Raw genomic sequence first — 14,837 nt, forward strand, 5'->3', positions numbered from 1 at the left:
TGTTCCCTTTTGAGGTCTTGTCTGTGGTTTAGTCCATCTGCTTCACAGCAAAAAGGTCCTGGGTTCAAGCCCAGGGGTGGACGCTTGGGTTCTGTCTTTGTGGAGTTTGCGTGTTCTCATTCTCCTATTTATTTAACCTCCCACCATCAAAAACGTATGTTAGGTTAATTGGAGTCTCACTATTATGTGTCTGTTTGCCTAGAGATGGACTGGCTTCCTGTTTAGGGTGTACCCCCACCTACTGCCCATTGATAGGTGGAGATATAGGCACCTGCAGACACACGCAACCCTGAACACAAGCAGGACAGACAATAAAAGAATTAATGAATTGTATTTACCCTTATTAAATGTATTTTTAACTTTCTAATATAACACTCAACATGTTTTGTTTAATAAGGCAAAGGGCAAGAACTGCACAAAGTGCTGCTGCTGCTGCTACTTACCAACCTATAACACACAACATAATACAAGTCGGACATTGCTAGACATGAGAAGTGTTGTCTCCATTATGTCCCTTGTTTCAGACTCGAGAACACAGTTTAATTATTTTATAGTAAGACTCATTTGCAGATTAGATGATGTAGTCTGCTTTTACGATAAGTATTCTAAAGGAATGCACGCACACACACACACACACACACACACATCATTCTTACACATCAACTAATTCAGCATCCATTCACATCAGCAGCTACTGACACATGCACACAAATACACAAGCTAAGTCATCAGAAGGGTGTTAAATGGAGCGGTCCATATTCATGCTGTTGTGCTGTGCATTGGTACACTAATTGACAGGTTAGCCCTTTAGAAGCAACAATAACATTAGCATTCCTGCCTGTCAGACATATGAGCTGAGGCCAGAGAAGCGGTATAATTGATTGAGTTTGCCTGATTGTGGTGCCGTCTTTATTTACGAGGGTCCTAATTTATGACATGAGGAGGGGGGGAGGAGGAGCTTTGGGAGATGACGAGCGGGCAACAGAACCATTAATCACTGGGCCCTCTGAGCACCCTACTTCCTGATTACCAGCCAGCCAATCGAATTAACGGTTAGCCTCCTTGGTAACAGAGCTTGTATTGGAAAGACCTTTTAATGGTGACCGCTACATGTCCCCTGAGGGTTTGCCAGTGGGGGGATTGGAGAGTGAGTGTGTTGACCACGAACACATGTACACAACGGTGACACGTGTTTGTCTGCGCTTGTAAAAGTGTGTTGGAGTTTGTGTGTTAGAAAAGCCAACTTGTATATATTTATGGCTATTTCATTTGGCTTTTTACCCTCTGCCATTTTTCCCTGTTGTTAAACACTTAGTCATGTTTTCTCAGTCTGTTTATCGATCTGGTAGTTGCTCCACTTGCCCAGCTTACCTGGCTGTTGCCTTTATGTCTGACTTTCTTTTTATCCAGCTGTTAAAGTGTCCACATTCTGCTCCGGCTCATCTTCCCTCTTCCATGTTCCAGATGTACACAAGGACGAGTCGGTTCAGTTTAGCACACACCACAGTTTAGAGAGAGAAATCATATTAGGCTAATTACACTGGATCATAAGCGCCTATTGACAGCTTTATGCTTGCTTTTAATTACTGCCCATTTTCACACAACTTAGCCCCTTCACCTTAAGTAGATGCACCCGCCAAGTCGCTGCATCGGCCTATCAGAGCTCTCATGAGGAGTCTGCAGTCACACCGTCCAATAAAATGCCTTAAATGCTGTCCGGAAGTTTCCCTAAGTCGTTTGTTGCCATGGTGGCTCATTCCTGCCGTGGAAGTTAACAGGGTATATTTTTATTTTCCGTCTAATAAGCCAAATGATGGCCCAATAGGAAACGGGAGAGGAGAGAAAGCAGTAAAATGTCTGTGGATGATATAAGGCTGAGGAGATGAATTCTACCTTTTAGTAATGCATCAAGGGCAAGGTGAACCAGTCTGACTTCAGCTGTGAACTTTTTCCTCTCCGTTTTGTTGATGAGGCACAAACTTCTTAATCAGTCTAAAATCTTGCAGCACATTAATAGGGCTTTAGCCGTGTTGCCAGATGGAGAAGAACATGACTGTTGCTGGGTAGAAGTCTTTATCACAGAGGTTAATAATTTAGTTTGACAGAAGATATTCATCACATTAAAACTGTTTGAAGTTACTTGTCATGTCCCAGCTAATATTAGTGAATGCTCAAACATGTCCTTTATTTGGTGCTGCTGCACTTACGTTTCCAAACAAAAACATGCTGTTCATCAGTATTTTGCTGCTATAATAATTCGCTAAGTCTGGTTTTATTTTTCTTGAAGCTGCATTGATTATACAGGTTTAAAAGCTTCATTCAATTTTGTTTCATTTACTGTAATTTTCCTCCGAGCATCATTCAAAACAGTGTGTTTATCTTTTTTATTTTGTTCATTTCCCATTTCATCAATAGATACCAATAAATGCTCAAACAAAGCAACAGTGTAAATGTAATTTGAGTACAGGAGTGATTAAATGTGTATTATTGTGTATTATTTCTTTTTTGTTTTTGTTTTTACTTCTTTTAAATAAAATGTGTACATGTTGTGCTCTTTATGCTAGTGACCTATACATTAATTTACATCTGGTTTTATTTATTACATCTGAATACATCCGGTTTAGTTGTAGAAAATCAGGTATGTAAGGATAAGCTCTTATCCTTACATACGTTGCTGATAATTATTATTGCTGAAATATGACTGTGGAGTATCTGTTAAAGAATGATTTTATGGATAGCTACAGTCAGTGTAAATACAATTAGAAAATCCATAATTAACTTTGTATAGCATTTTTTTTTTAAGTCAGACGTGTATTAAAAGCATTCCTATTTTGAAACAATGGTACAAGCATGAATAGATCATTCGTATGATGGTACAGCGTCCAGTGGTGAGGATCTAGTACAGGAAGCAGTAATGGCTACTTACATCATCTACTCTCTAGAATAACAGACAGTTTTATGAGCCAGTATTTATCTTTTCTTTGTGGAAAAACTGCAGGGACAAAGTCACCAGTCTCAAACAGATTGTGTTCAGAGATTGTCCTTTTGTTTTTTCTGTTGGACTTGAATAATAATATTAATCAGTCCATTTATTAAATTCAGCCACAATGCAGTGAAACTAATATTCCTTGACAAAAATGTTAGCACCAGTTATTAATATTATTTACTTACCAGTGGCTATTGTGGTTAAAATAAAAAAGTTTAACATTTACTACATTTTTTAAAGCTTGGGGATAGTGAGTAATTATTTGTATGTAAATATGATCAACCAACATTCAAATTAAGAAGTTTTGTAACCATTCTTTTTTCTAAGCTTTCAACCCATCCATCCGTTTTCTGACCCGCTTTGTCAGTTATTCTCTAAATGTACATACATTTGCTCTAAAGGATTACACAAGTGTGTGTGTGCATGTGCGTGTGTCTGAGAAACCTTTTTCTATTATTCATCGTGGTCACTGTGAACGGCAAAAGCCTTGAGAAATAACCACCAAAGATTTGTTTTGTTTTTTTCTTTTGAGATGTTTTGCTGTCATGGTAATGATGGGGCTGTGTTTGTGTGAGCGTAAAGGCCGGTGCTAACTATTTACAGGATGTTGTCACAATTTCTTATTTTTGTTTGCAGGCGTAGTGCAACTTATACGATAAAAAGACACATTTAAAAATGTTCTCTGCCCCTGGTTTTGTGATTTCATCTGCTATTTATGTGTAGTGTCATGGGGTTGTGTCATCAACCTTTCCTCTTCTCTTTCTCCTTCCACTCTCCAGTTCCTCCATTGTTTCTGTTTTTTTTTTTTTTCTTCCTCTTCCGTCCCAGTCCATCTGCGCTGTCACTTAGATCAATCAGTCTGATTGATCACAACCTAATTGACTATTATTGAGGTTAATTCAACTCTTAACACACTTGCATGCACACACATGCACACAAAGATCTCATGATCCTAGCCACAGACACCAAACCGCACACACAGACACACACTTTTTTAACACCAAAGCTCCGACCCATCCATCTCGCTTCTGCACTACTTCTGACAGGCTACAGATGACTTACACATGCAAATCTCCACCACGCCTGACCCTGTGCTGTGTACACCCTCAAATTATACCTAACACAAGCACACAAATAGGATTACGGTGTGTGCGCACGCATGTGTGTGCGTGAAGAACTCCTTGATGAAGGTGAAAAGTAATTGTCATGCAGATATGTCGGCGTTGGTTTGCATGGTGAAAAGGTTCTGCTCTTTGGGGCTGATGCTAGTTTTGATGGATGGACCTAAAAATTGACTCCCTTCCTTGGGTTGATGTGAGAGAAAACTGGACAATGAGGAAAAGTTTTCCAAATGCATTGAATGACCAAATAACAGGATTCAAGTGTTTGTAATCAATTAGTCTCAAATGTGTTCTCCTTATGTTGACTGATGTTTAATGTACATTGTGTGTTTCAATGGAATCGATTGTTGTTTTGATGCAGGTGTGGGCTGTGAATTCAGCCGGTCGTTCTGCCAGCCCGTGGGCCAAAGGAAAAACAGGACCGGCTCCACCTGAGGGTGTGTCACCCCCAACTTTTCTGCATGTTTCTGCAACCACAGCAATCGTAGACATCAGTCACCCAACCAGGCCCAATGGGATCGTCAGCCTGTACAGAGTTTTCTCGGTGGAGCACGACAACTACACTCTGGTAAAACCATCACCTCTAGCCTTTTAGTTTAGTTTTAGCTGCGAGTGTAGAGTATTCATACCTTTTTGACCAAATTGTAAAACCTTTCACACCTTTTTAATTGACTGTCCACATGTAGAATAAAAACTGAATATAAAAGCTGTTTATCAAATCTACACTTGATGTCTTTTCTTTTGTGTATCTCCAGCTCTCAGAGGGAACGTCCTCCAAACAGACACTCCATGATTTACGTCCATACACTGTTTACTGGCTGGGAGTAGAGGCCTGCACCTGTTACCAGGTAATTTAGACTACGTTCAGACTGCAAGCCTTAACGCTCAATTAAGATCTTTTGCTCAGACGCAATTTTTCGTTTGGCATTTCACATCACCATTTAAAATGTAATCTTATCAGATTCCAGTGTTAACTATTTGCGGCTCCGAACTGACCCACATGTGCAAAAGAACAGTAAAATCGATGTCGGATGCCACACGCTGGTGCACACACATAAAGAAGTTAGCCTTTTTGTGTTTGTCTCAAAGTTTTTGTGCAGTGGGAGCAGAAGAATGAATGATCAGGTGCAGAGGAGGACGAGGATAAAGAAACAGATCCAAATTGTTTGTTTGGCTTTTTGAGGCGCTGACATGCTTTTAAACACAGACAAGTTATGGTCTAAACGTTCAAGCTTTGCTTGAATGGAAGTGTCACCCCATATACTTTCGTTCCAAGACCTTGCTGTCCCTTCATTGACTTGTTCCATCATTGCTATCATCCATTTTTGCAAGGCTCCCACTGGGCAGAATGATGACGTGTGTCACTATAAAGTCACGTCAATGTCAAACGTGCATCTAATTCACATTAGCTGTTCACACTGAGGTCGCGTTGAAAAAAATCAGATCTGTATTTGATTCAGGACCACATATGAAAGTGGTCTAAATTTTATTTTAATAAATCTGATTAATTTATTAAACCATATCTGATTTCAATAAATCAGATTTATTTATTAAACCATACTGGGCCAGAGTTGAGCGTTCACACTACTTCTAAAAAATCAGACTTGGTCACTTGACCCCAAAGAAATCAGATTCGGGCCACTTTTGCCTGCAGTATGAACCATATTCAGTCCTCCATAAAGCAGTGCTTCCCAAACAGGGGGGGTGTGACGTCACGACGGGGGAGAGACGGTCTTGCTGAATATTGAGCATGAAAAGTAGAAAAACATTATTTTCTTTGCATTCAAATAACTTTATTATTATCGTTCTAAAATCTGTGATTGCACATTTTATTGTTATTTTTTAAGAATAATTGACATTTTTACGTCTCGTTAAGGGTTAAATTTTTTACTCGTTTTGTTGAAACTTTGTAGCAAAGCGTGGAGTCCTGAAAATGTTGAATTCTTCAAAGGGCAGCACACCAGGAAAAGTTTGGGCACCACTGCTGTAGGTCATTGGTTTAATTTTTAATTCAATTTTTTTGTTTTATCAGAATTTTTGGCTTTGCCTTTCTTTTAGTCATTTATAGTTGGCTAAATCAAAGCAAGGCATCCCTTTGACAAAGGAAATATCCAATAAACTTCCGACTATTTTGGTACATTTTTTCACATACTTCTTGAAATCTACTGTAAAAAAGTTATTACTCTTTTCCCTATGTGACAGTGCTGTAGCCAGGGTCCGCTGAGGGAGCTCCAGACTCTGGCTGCCCCCCCTGCCCACCAGCCTCCTCCTCGTCCCATCACAATGACCTCCCGCTCAATTCAGCTTGAATGGGACGAGCCTTTGGCCCCTAATGGAGTCATTGAGAGGTAGGGACAAATATATGTAATGTCCCATTGCATGAGACGGACAGATGCAGAGCGATCAGACACTCGCTCACTCTCTCTTTCTCTCTCCGTCCAGCTGTGAGTTACACCTCCGATCACCGTGCCCACAGACCCCACAACCTGTGGCCCTGCTTTGTGCTGAGGGACCAACAGAGATCTGCTACTTTGGAAAAAAGCGGAGCCACAATGTTACAGGTGACCTTAGAAAATGTGTCAAATACACACAGGCTCAGGTTTACACTGCATAAACACAATGAAATATTTGATTCAGAAAAGGTAGAAACAGTTAACTTTTTGATTATTTTGTTTGAGTTTTATCATATACCCAATATTGATTGTTTTTTTAAACACAACTTAATTGCAGGTCTGCAGCCGTACGCCATTTATGAGCTGAGAGCTGTCTGCTTCAATAATATGGGCAGCACCGCCTCTAACTGGACAACTGTTGGTACACTTAGCGAAGGTATTTATCTACTCACGCTGAATCCGTCATAAAGAGCATAGAAACACAGACTGTTTTTGTGTTGCAGCCCCCCAGTATGTGTCCCCATTCTCAGTGGGAAGCAACCTGACAGTGATATGGCTGGACTGGACAAACTCCTTCTCCCTCAACAGCTACCTGAGAGAATACAGCGTAACAGAGAGCCAGCTGAGGGTCTACGCAGGCTTCTACAGCTACCTTCAGATTCCACGCACGTCTCAGAAAAGTACATGAAACATGCCTGTGGAACATTGCTTAAAATGGTTCTAATAAACAATTAATGTTAGGGCCTGCTTAGCTTTGTAGATATAGGAGTGTTATGGAATTAGACTGGACAACAATAACCATAAATTTTAAGAGCCTGAAGTTTTTAACAGCCTGTTGTAAACTAGGAGTGTGCATTTCCAGGAATCTGTCGATACACAACGATACGATATACATCACAATATTTATAATTACAAATTTTTTTTTACTTGTGAGAAGAAGTAAATAATAACTAACTGTAATTCAAGTGGTATGTTTATCAAACTGTCAAATTACATTTTTCAAAAAAGTTTAACTTCTGCTTCTACAACAGTTTCTGATTCTGTTAAATTATTTTTAAAAAGTAACCACATACATCTATAAAAGTGCCCAGTATGTTTTATTAAAAAAATCAATTTAGAAGCTAGTGAAGTACTTTAACAAGGTCTGATTTGTTCCGCTGTGGGCATTTACGTGTTTCACATATGTTAGTGCAATTAAATAGATTTTTCGTTAAGAAATATGATTTCGAAAAATTCATTTTTTTGACATTTTTTGGATCGATACGATAATCGCGTGGTGAGATATCACGATATATCACCAAATTGATTTTTTTCTTACACATTTATTGTAAACCTCTTTTTAGAATCCACAATAAAATATATGTAAAGTTTGGACACACCTTCCTCTATGTCCACGCCTTTGACTGGTCGTGTCTGTTTTAAGTTCTATTAATAATTTGAGGGTTTTATAAATATACAAATGAATCCTTATATAAATAAAGCATGTAACTGAAATCTAGATTGTCATAAACTAATTATGATATTTCCTCTCCTAGCCCTTTCCTTTCAGGTGACCTGCACCACAGACAGTGGCAGTGCCAGTACTCCCACTGTCAGATACAGTCCAGCCACCGGCATCGGTGACGATTTCTCTCTTATTGAATCTATAAATGAGTGAAATACATTTTATGTTTATATTGTGAATATTTGTTTGAACGTGTTGTTCTGTCTCCATGCAGTCCCTCCTGAGGATGGAGGTAAACAAGGTGTGAGCGTGTCGGCCTCTGCAGTTTACTCTGAGCTGTGGTTCATCCTGCTGTTAGTCCTACTGGGTCTGTTTCTACTGGGACTCCTGCTGGGCTTAGTGCTGAGAAGGTAACCTAGTGTTACATGCAGTATATCCCATATAACCCAGATTCCCAAAGTGGGGTACGGGTACCCCCAGGGGTACGCAAATTGTCAAGGTGAAACATAAATAAGAAAAATTAAAAATTGAAAACTAGAATATAAATCAACTACCGTAAATGTCAGGAGCCTCCATGCATTGCCAAAAATTAAACATTAGCCAACTGCCCATGGTTACAGATTATTATTCTTTTATTTTATTCATTATCATATATTGTTTTTCAACAAGCTAAGTAAATGTCACTGTAGGGCTACATTGCGTGTGACATTACATCAGTGGTTCCCAACTTTTTTGGGTCGTGACACCAAGAGCCAGGATTAGTGCACAAAGTGATGTGCCAGCTCAGATGTTTTTATACTGCATTTTATTTAAACTAGATTTATAGTTGTTTATGATTTTGTGTGTGGTGTTATGATTTGAACAAAAATACTAATTAAAACATTTTATAAATACATTTTTAATCAGTATTTTTATTTTTTTATTGTTAGAAATTAGACTTTTCAGCGGACCCTGTTTGAAATCCAGGCGAATGCACATAGGGTCACGATCTCATCGTTGAAAAACACTGCATTACCTTATTATATTTTTTAACTGTACCGGAGTAGGGTTACATGGCTTTAGGTTAAATGCCGAAAAGGGTACGGGACTGTGAAAAGTGCTATATACAGTAGCACCAAAAGGGAAAGCAGCAGACTAAAATTGACATAAACCAGAGCTTTACTGTGTACAGGTGAGCTGAAACTGTGTTAATGCTGTGATGATAAACTGTGAGGTACAGAGTTGAAAAGAGTTAGGAATTCTGAAGAGAGGCCCACGACATGATGAGACACACAGAGAGAGAGAGGACGCAGAGGACGAGTCAGACGGAGCAATAACGTTTAATCGTCTAAACGTTGCATCTCATTCATCGTCTCACAAAACACAGAATGTCCTTGAGAAATCTGAGAATGTAAAAAAAAAAAAAAAAAACACTTATTTTTGTTGTGTTCCACAGAGCCTTGAGGAAGAATCCATCAGCCAGAGAGCGCCCTCCGCTGGTCACACTACGGAAGAGCAGAAAGCCTGGTGAAGACGCTTACATGGTGAGACTAGTGCATTCATCCTAAAGCTGCTTTCTATGGGGCGCCCATTGTAAAGTGGTGCATGCTAAAATAAACAGAAAATTTTTGCAACATTTAGCAAAAAACTACGTTTAAAAAAAAAAATGTTTTCATTACTTTTGACCAGATTTACAGCAATATTTGTGATATTTTTTTTTCTAATAAAAATATAATGTCAATGTTAAATCTAAATGGACATTTACCAACGCCCAAGTTGTTTCAAACTCCAACCAAGTTCACTTACCGTAACAGATAGCGCTTGTTCACATAATTGAGCTTTTATTTTGGTACTTTTGTTGAGCTTGCATATTAGCTAAATATTTAGTTTCACCCGTGACATTTAGATTTAACATTTAACATTTAGATTTAGATATAACATTTAGATTTAGATATAACATTTAGATTTAGATATAACATTTAGATTTAGATATAACATTTAGATTTAAATATTGACATTATATTTCAGGACAACGGATAGAAATTAGCCACTGGCTACAGTATTTTTATTCATGTATGTACATTAACATGCACTGTCCCAATCAAATAAATAAATATTTTTACGAGAAGAAAATATCACCAATATTGCTGTAAATCTGGTCATTTGAAACGTGTTTTGTTGCCAAATGTTGCAAAAAGTTGCTGTTTATTTTAGCATGCACTACTTTACAATCAGTTCCCTATGGCTTTCTGATGAATTCCTACTATGTAGGAAAGTGAAGACATAATTTTCCCCAAATGTATCATCCATGCAGTTCATTAAGAAGAGTTTCATGTCTGCTCATTCATGCTCTTCATCACCAACTCTCTGTGTTTGCTCTTGTTCACGTCCTCTGTGACTGTGTCCCTTCACTCCTCTCAGAGTCCTTATCCTGAACTGTGCTCTAAACATCACATGGGCTCCTCTGTGCTGCTGCGTGATCGCCCCACAGTAAGACTTTTGTCCTGTCACAACGTTAAATGTGTGTTTTGCTGTTCCTCCCCTGCAGTTTGACACTGTAGCAGCCTGTGTTGACATCAGCAACGTTATTCTTAAAAGCTACACTGTGTACGCAGAGGTATGAGACTGACTGTGTCTATTTGTGGGTTGCTGTTCCCTGCATGTCAGCTTTCTGTGTGTATGCATGCTTTGTTTGTGTGTTTGTGTGTGTGTGTGTGTGTGTGTCCTACATTTCCACATACACTAATGGCTGCCATCATGTTTTGTGAAGGTAAGACGTGTTGTACGCTGCTGATCACATCCACTCCATTCTTTCTAAATTAAACTTTTTGTGTTACAAATGGATCCAATAAAATAAAGAAATATTAATTAATATGACTAAGATATATAATTAATAATAAGAAGTTCTTCACTTTTACATTGAAGAAAATTCTGTTTTACAAAAGGGGAAAATGACTAGTGTCACAGCTGTACCAAAGGTAGAATTATATGTCAGCCACAAACGAATGCATCACACTTTGTACTAAGATACATAATACGTAATAAGGCCTTAATGAATTATGTTTAACCTTATTAAAGCTGTATGTTAACAAAGTGCTTCTTTAAAAGATCCAGTAGCTACAAGCAGCATTTTTAGTCATCAATAAGTGTATAATAAAAGGATTTATTAGCTGTCATAAGGCCTTATTATCATTACCTACGTATTATAGTTGAGAGACATTTCAATAATGTTGATAAGTAATTACATCCTTTAATAAGTCCTTATTAAGAGGCTTATTAACGTTTCATTATTGCTTGAATATCAATAATAAATATATGAATGAATCTTTTTATTAACTTATACATCCTTATTATTAATAATTATTGATTAAGGACGTATTAATAAGTTAATTAACATATTACTGCTCATTACAAGCAGCTTCAGTGTGTTGTATCGATAAATAAATGTATTAATTATTTTTTTAACCTCATTATTAATAGGAATTTGATAAGGCCTTATTAGGAGGCTTATTTATGTTTAATTACTGCTTATTAATGCGTATTACATGCCCCTGAATATAAAGTGTTATCTTAATTCTATTATTAAATGATACAGAATAATTAAATATTATATTACTTTGTGTTCATGCACAACATCACTAATTTTAAACGATATTTTCCAGAGCCAGTTATCTGCTGTGATACATGAATATAAACCTTTAAAGTAGCACCCTCTGTTGATCATTTTTGGTAATACAGCACAAGTGGTCATTTGATAAGAATGGATGAAATTGTTGAAATTTTGGATACTAAGAGGAATGTTTTTTGTGTTTTTATAAAAATGCAACAGTTTAAGATACATTTATTTTTGCTTTGGTTTCTGTTGTTAAAGACGAGCTTAAAGACAAGATGTTGGTCATGTAATGCTTATGAGAAGTCTTTAATTGGTTTTTCTTTCATGGTCTTTTTTCATCACGTTGACATGTTTACTTGTTCATTGTAATACTCTTAAGTGGAGTCCAAACTGAATATCTGAATACTTTGTTTCTGTGTTTCAGAGTCTGGCAGACACCAAGGTGGCGGGACGCTCCTCACAGTTCAACCCCATTTCTGTTCTACGGGCTCCCAACCAGATGGACGTGAGTCGGGCCTACTCCCAGAATCCACTGCACCGCAGCGTCAGCCAGCTGATTGACAGGAAGTCCTTGATGATGGAGGAAGGAAGCTGGGACAACCCACTGGGACATGATTCAGGACTGGTGAGAATATGAGATGTAGCGTATTTTTAGTCATTGTCCTCATTCTTTTATGGCTCTATTCTCCCGTCTGGACTTGAGCGCTTTTTTGCACGCCTGCAGTTACGCGCTTCTCTCCTACGCATATTCTCCGGTCCAGGCTCCTGACACGCCCAACGCGCGAAAGTAGAGCAAAACCGTGTAGTCTGTGAATGAAGGCGGGCTGAAGGAAAGGAGGGGGTGATGTCATTTTTTTGGGCTGTCTAGAAATCATGGAACATGGAGTTTTCCTAAATGCTTGTAAATATCATTGAAATCCGGGACAATTATAAACTTCACTTTTAATTTGAAACGCTTTCATTGATATACATTGATATACAATATAACAGGTTGATTTGATCAGATCATCGATGAGATTATTGCAGTGTGACTGAGGATCGGCCTCATTCTTCTGTTCTAGTCACAATTAAAATCTCTCTCCTTGATCATCATCATCGTCGCTGTAAAACATGACCGAGTTAGATGCGCTGGAGATTTGAGGAAATAAAGCGGCCGCAGAGCGTCCTGCTTTAATACAGAGGGATGTTTGCAGTGAAACAGAACTATTGGCTTCCATAATAGGCAGATTTAACAACAGTTTACAGTGACCTGAGCTGAGCCTCATTAAAATGTGTGGGGACAGTTTGTGGTCCATCCTCATCTGCATATGACAGCTTGTTTCACTCTGTAGTGGATCAAACTGTGACTTTACGTTGGACATAGTGTGAAAATAGTTGAACCACTGTGTCCAATGTGGACAGAAGTCTGCATCTGTTGGAGTTTTCATTAATCGCGCAGCAGCAGCTGAGTGATCACAGGTGCTGCTGCGCGACGCACGCGTCCGTGTGGCTTCAAATGTAAGTCCATATTTCTGGTGCAATATAATATTTCACCTTATCGGGGCGCTGCACTTATTCCAGGGTTAGGAGCGCGTAAGAGGAAAAGGACTTGCGCACACCGGAGAATGCGCGTAAAGCCAGATTTGAATGGGAACACCCACATTTCAGAGCAGCTCCACCCACAGTGCATAACTGGGATGAAGGCGCGCAGCGACTGAATTAAGTACAGGGGGAGAATAGCGTGCAGCCAAAAACCGCACCACTGCACGGCTTTTTGGACTTATGCGCATGGGAGAATAGAGCCCTTAGCAAACAATGCACATTTAACACTATTAATAAAACACAAACTGTTGAAAAATATTTACAGTGCTATATAGTCTTTTTTATATGCAAAAAACCAAGGAAAAACAGGAGACAAATGTATTTATTAATGAGCTGATAAAGGTTCAACTTATCGCTTAACTTTATATAATGAATAAAAATAAAACGAGCATCAGGCTGTAACAAGCATCACTGACACAGTCTGCTTTGAAAACGTTGCTTGGAGTGGCTGTGACTAATGTCATGTGACCTTAAAGTGGAACGTGTGTTTCTTTCAGTACGTGGAAGACGAAGAATTTGAGGACACCATCAAGGCCTTGGGTTCAATGAAAAAGGAGCACGCCATGTTCACAGACACTCACCTTTAAAGCCAGATCCCCTTTGTGTCCGTCATCATTGTCACCTTTCAGACTGACAGCAGTGAGCTGATGTCAGGCAGGGCCTGAAAAACCCCATGCAATGGTTAAAATGTGATTTGTAATTGAAATAATTTACAAAAGATAAACAAACTTAACACATGCTATGAATTATGATTAGCTACTGTATATGCTATTTAAGCAATATCACACGAGATGAAGTGTTGTTGTGATTCGGTCATAGGCACGAGGCCTATTTCAGTACAACAGCACAACCTCAAGTGTGATATTGATTTTATACAACAGTTCTACAAGCACATTTTATTAGTTAACATTAATGAGTGACAAGAGATTATTTGTTTGTTTATTTAATAATTTGGCTCCGCCAAACAAAAATAGTTCCACAAGTGGAGAGCACACAGTGTACTGCAGTGTGTAGCACTAGATGTAATGGTAATTTACGGTATTTAGATCAGCTGTATAGTGGAGTAACATGATCCGTAAGTCTCAATGCTGTTGTTACTCTATGGCTGCGCCTCAATACCCACACTACCCCCTACGGTCTTCCACAAAGGGCGCACTTGGTTTAAGAGCACTTCGGATGTAAAGTATTTAAAGGTGCGGTATTATGCTATTTTTCACCCATTTCCATTTGTTCTAAGAACCCCAACAACATAGTATTTGAGGTTTATTTTCCCAAACTCGCCTGTTTAGCCTCTGAAAAGTGACTTTCTGAGCTGTTCTAAAAACGGGCTGTTTTTGGGCCTACTTATGCATATTCATGAGTAGGCGTGTCTGTATGTAAAGTGATTTTTTTTTTTCTCCATAGTACCGCCCCTTTAAGGGAACAAGTCTGCTGAAAAGGTAGAATTGGGACAGTATGCGGTTACGTCATCAATCGTGGTGGCAAAATGGCGTTGTTAGCAGCTGCACTGGCAATGTATTTTAATATAATACATACTACAGAAATTGAATCATTTTTTGCATTTTTGCTGCCAACGGGGTTCATTGTGAGTTTGGAATGACCCACAACTAAAGGACTTATGGGTAATTACCTAAATCAAAGTCCACTTGCATGCACACTTCGCACAGGTGTCTATTAAAGGCACATAGTGGGCGGAGCTAAAGCACACTCCGTATGATTG

General features: G+C 38.7%; 1 protein-coding gene across 2 annotated transcripts in view; it reads left to right on the top strand.

Moving 5' to 3' along the window:
• ush2a (Usher syndrome 2A (autosomal recessive, mild)) overlaps positions 1–14,395 on the top strand; it is a 227,032-nt gene extending 212,637 nt beyond the window's left edge. Inside the window, exons 83-94 of one of the 2 annotated variants that reach the window (XM_028473043.1) lie at positions 4,469–4,675; positions 4,863–4,955; positions 6,310–6,455; positions 6,550–6,668; positions 6,838–6,936; positions 7,004–7,180; positions 8,036–8,119; positions 8,219–8,354; positions 9,380–9,467; positions 10,345–10,413; positions 11,961–12,161; positions 13,615–14,395. In XM_028473043.1, coding sequence (XP_028328844.1) covers positions 4,469–4,675; positions 4,863–4,955; positions 6,310–6,455; positions 6,550–6,668; positions 6,838–6,936; positions 7,004–7,180; positions 8,036–8,119; positions 8,219–8,354; positions 9,380–9,467; positions 10,345–10,413; positions 11,961–12,161; positions 13,615–13,704 — 1,509 coding nt within the window. In that variant the 3' untranslated portion in view covers positions 13,705–14,395. Of the gene's footprint in view, positions 1–4,468; positions 4,676–4,862; positions 4,956–6,309; positions 6,456–6,549; positions 6,669–6,837; positions 6,937–7,003; positions 7,181–8,035; positions 8,120–8,218; positions 8,355–9,379; positions 9,468–10,344; positions 10,414–10,471; positions 10,541–11,960; positions 12,162–13,614 lie in introns of both variants that reach the window. The other variant, XM_028473039.1, reaches the window with a different exon arrangement.
• The last annotated feature ends 442 nt before the right edge of the window (positions 14,396–14,837 follow it).

The sequence above is a fragment of the Gouania willdenowi genome, chromosome 3 (assembly GCF_900634775.1).
Source record: "Gouania willdenowi chromosome 3, fGouWil2.1, whole genome shotgun sequence".
NCBI lineage: Eukaryota > Metazoa > Chordata > Actinopteri > Blenniiformes > Gobiesocidae > Gouania > Gouania willdenowi.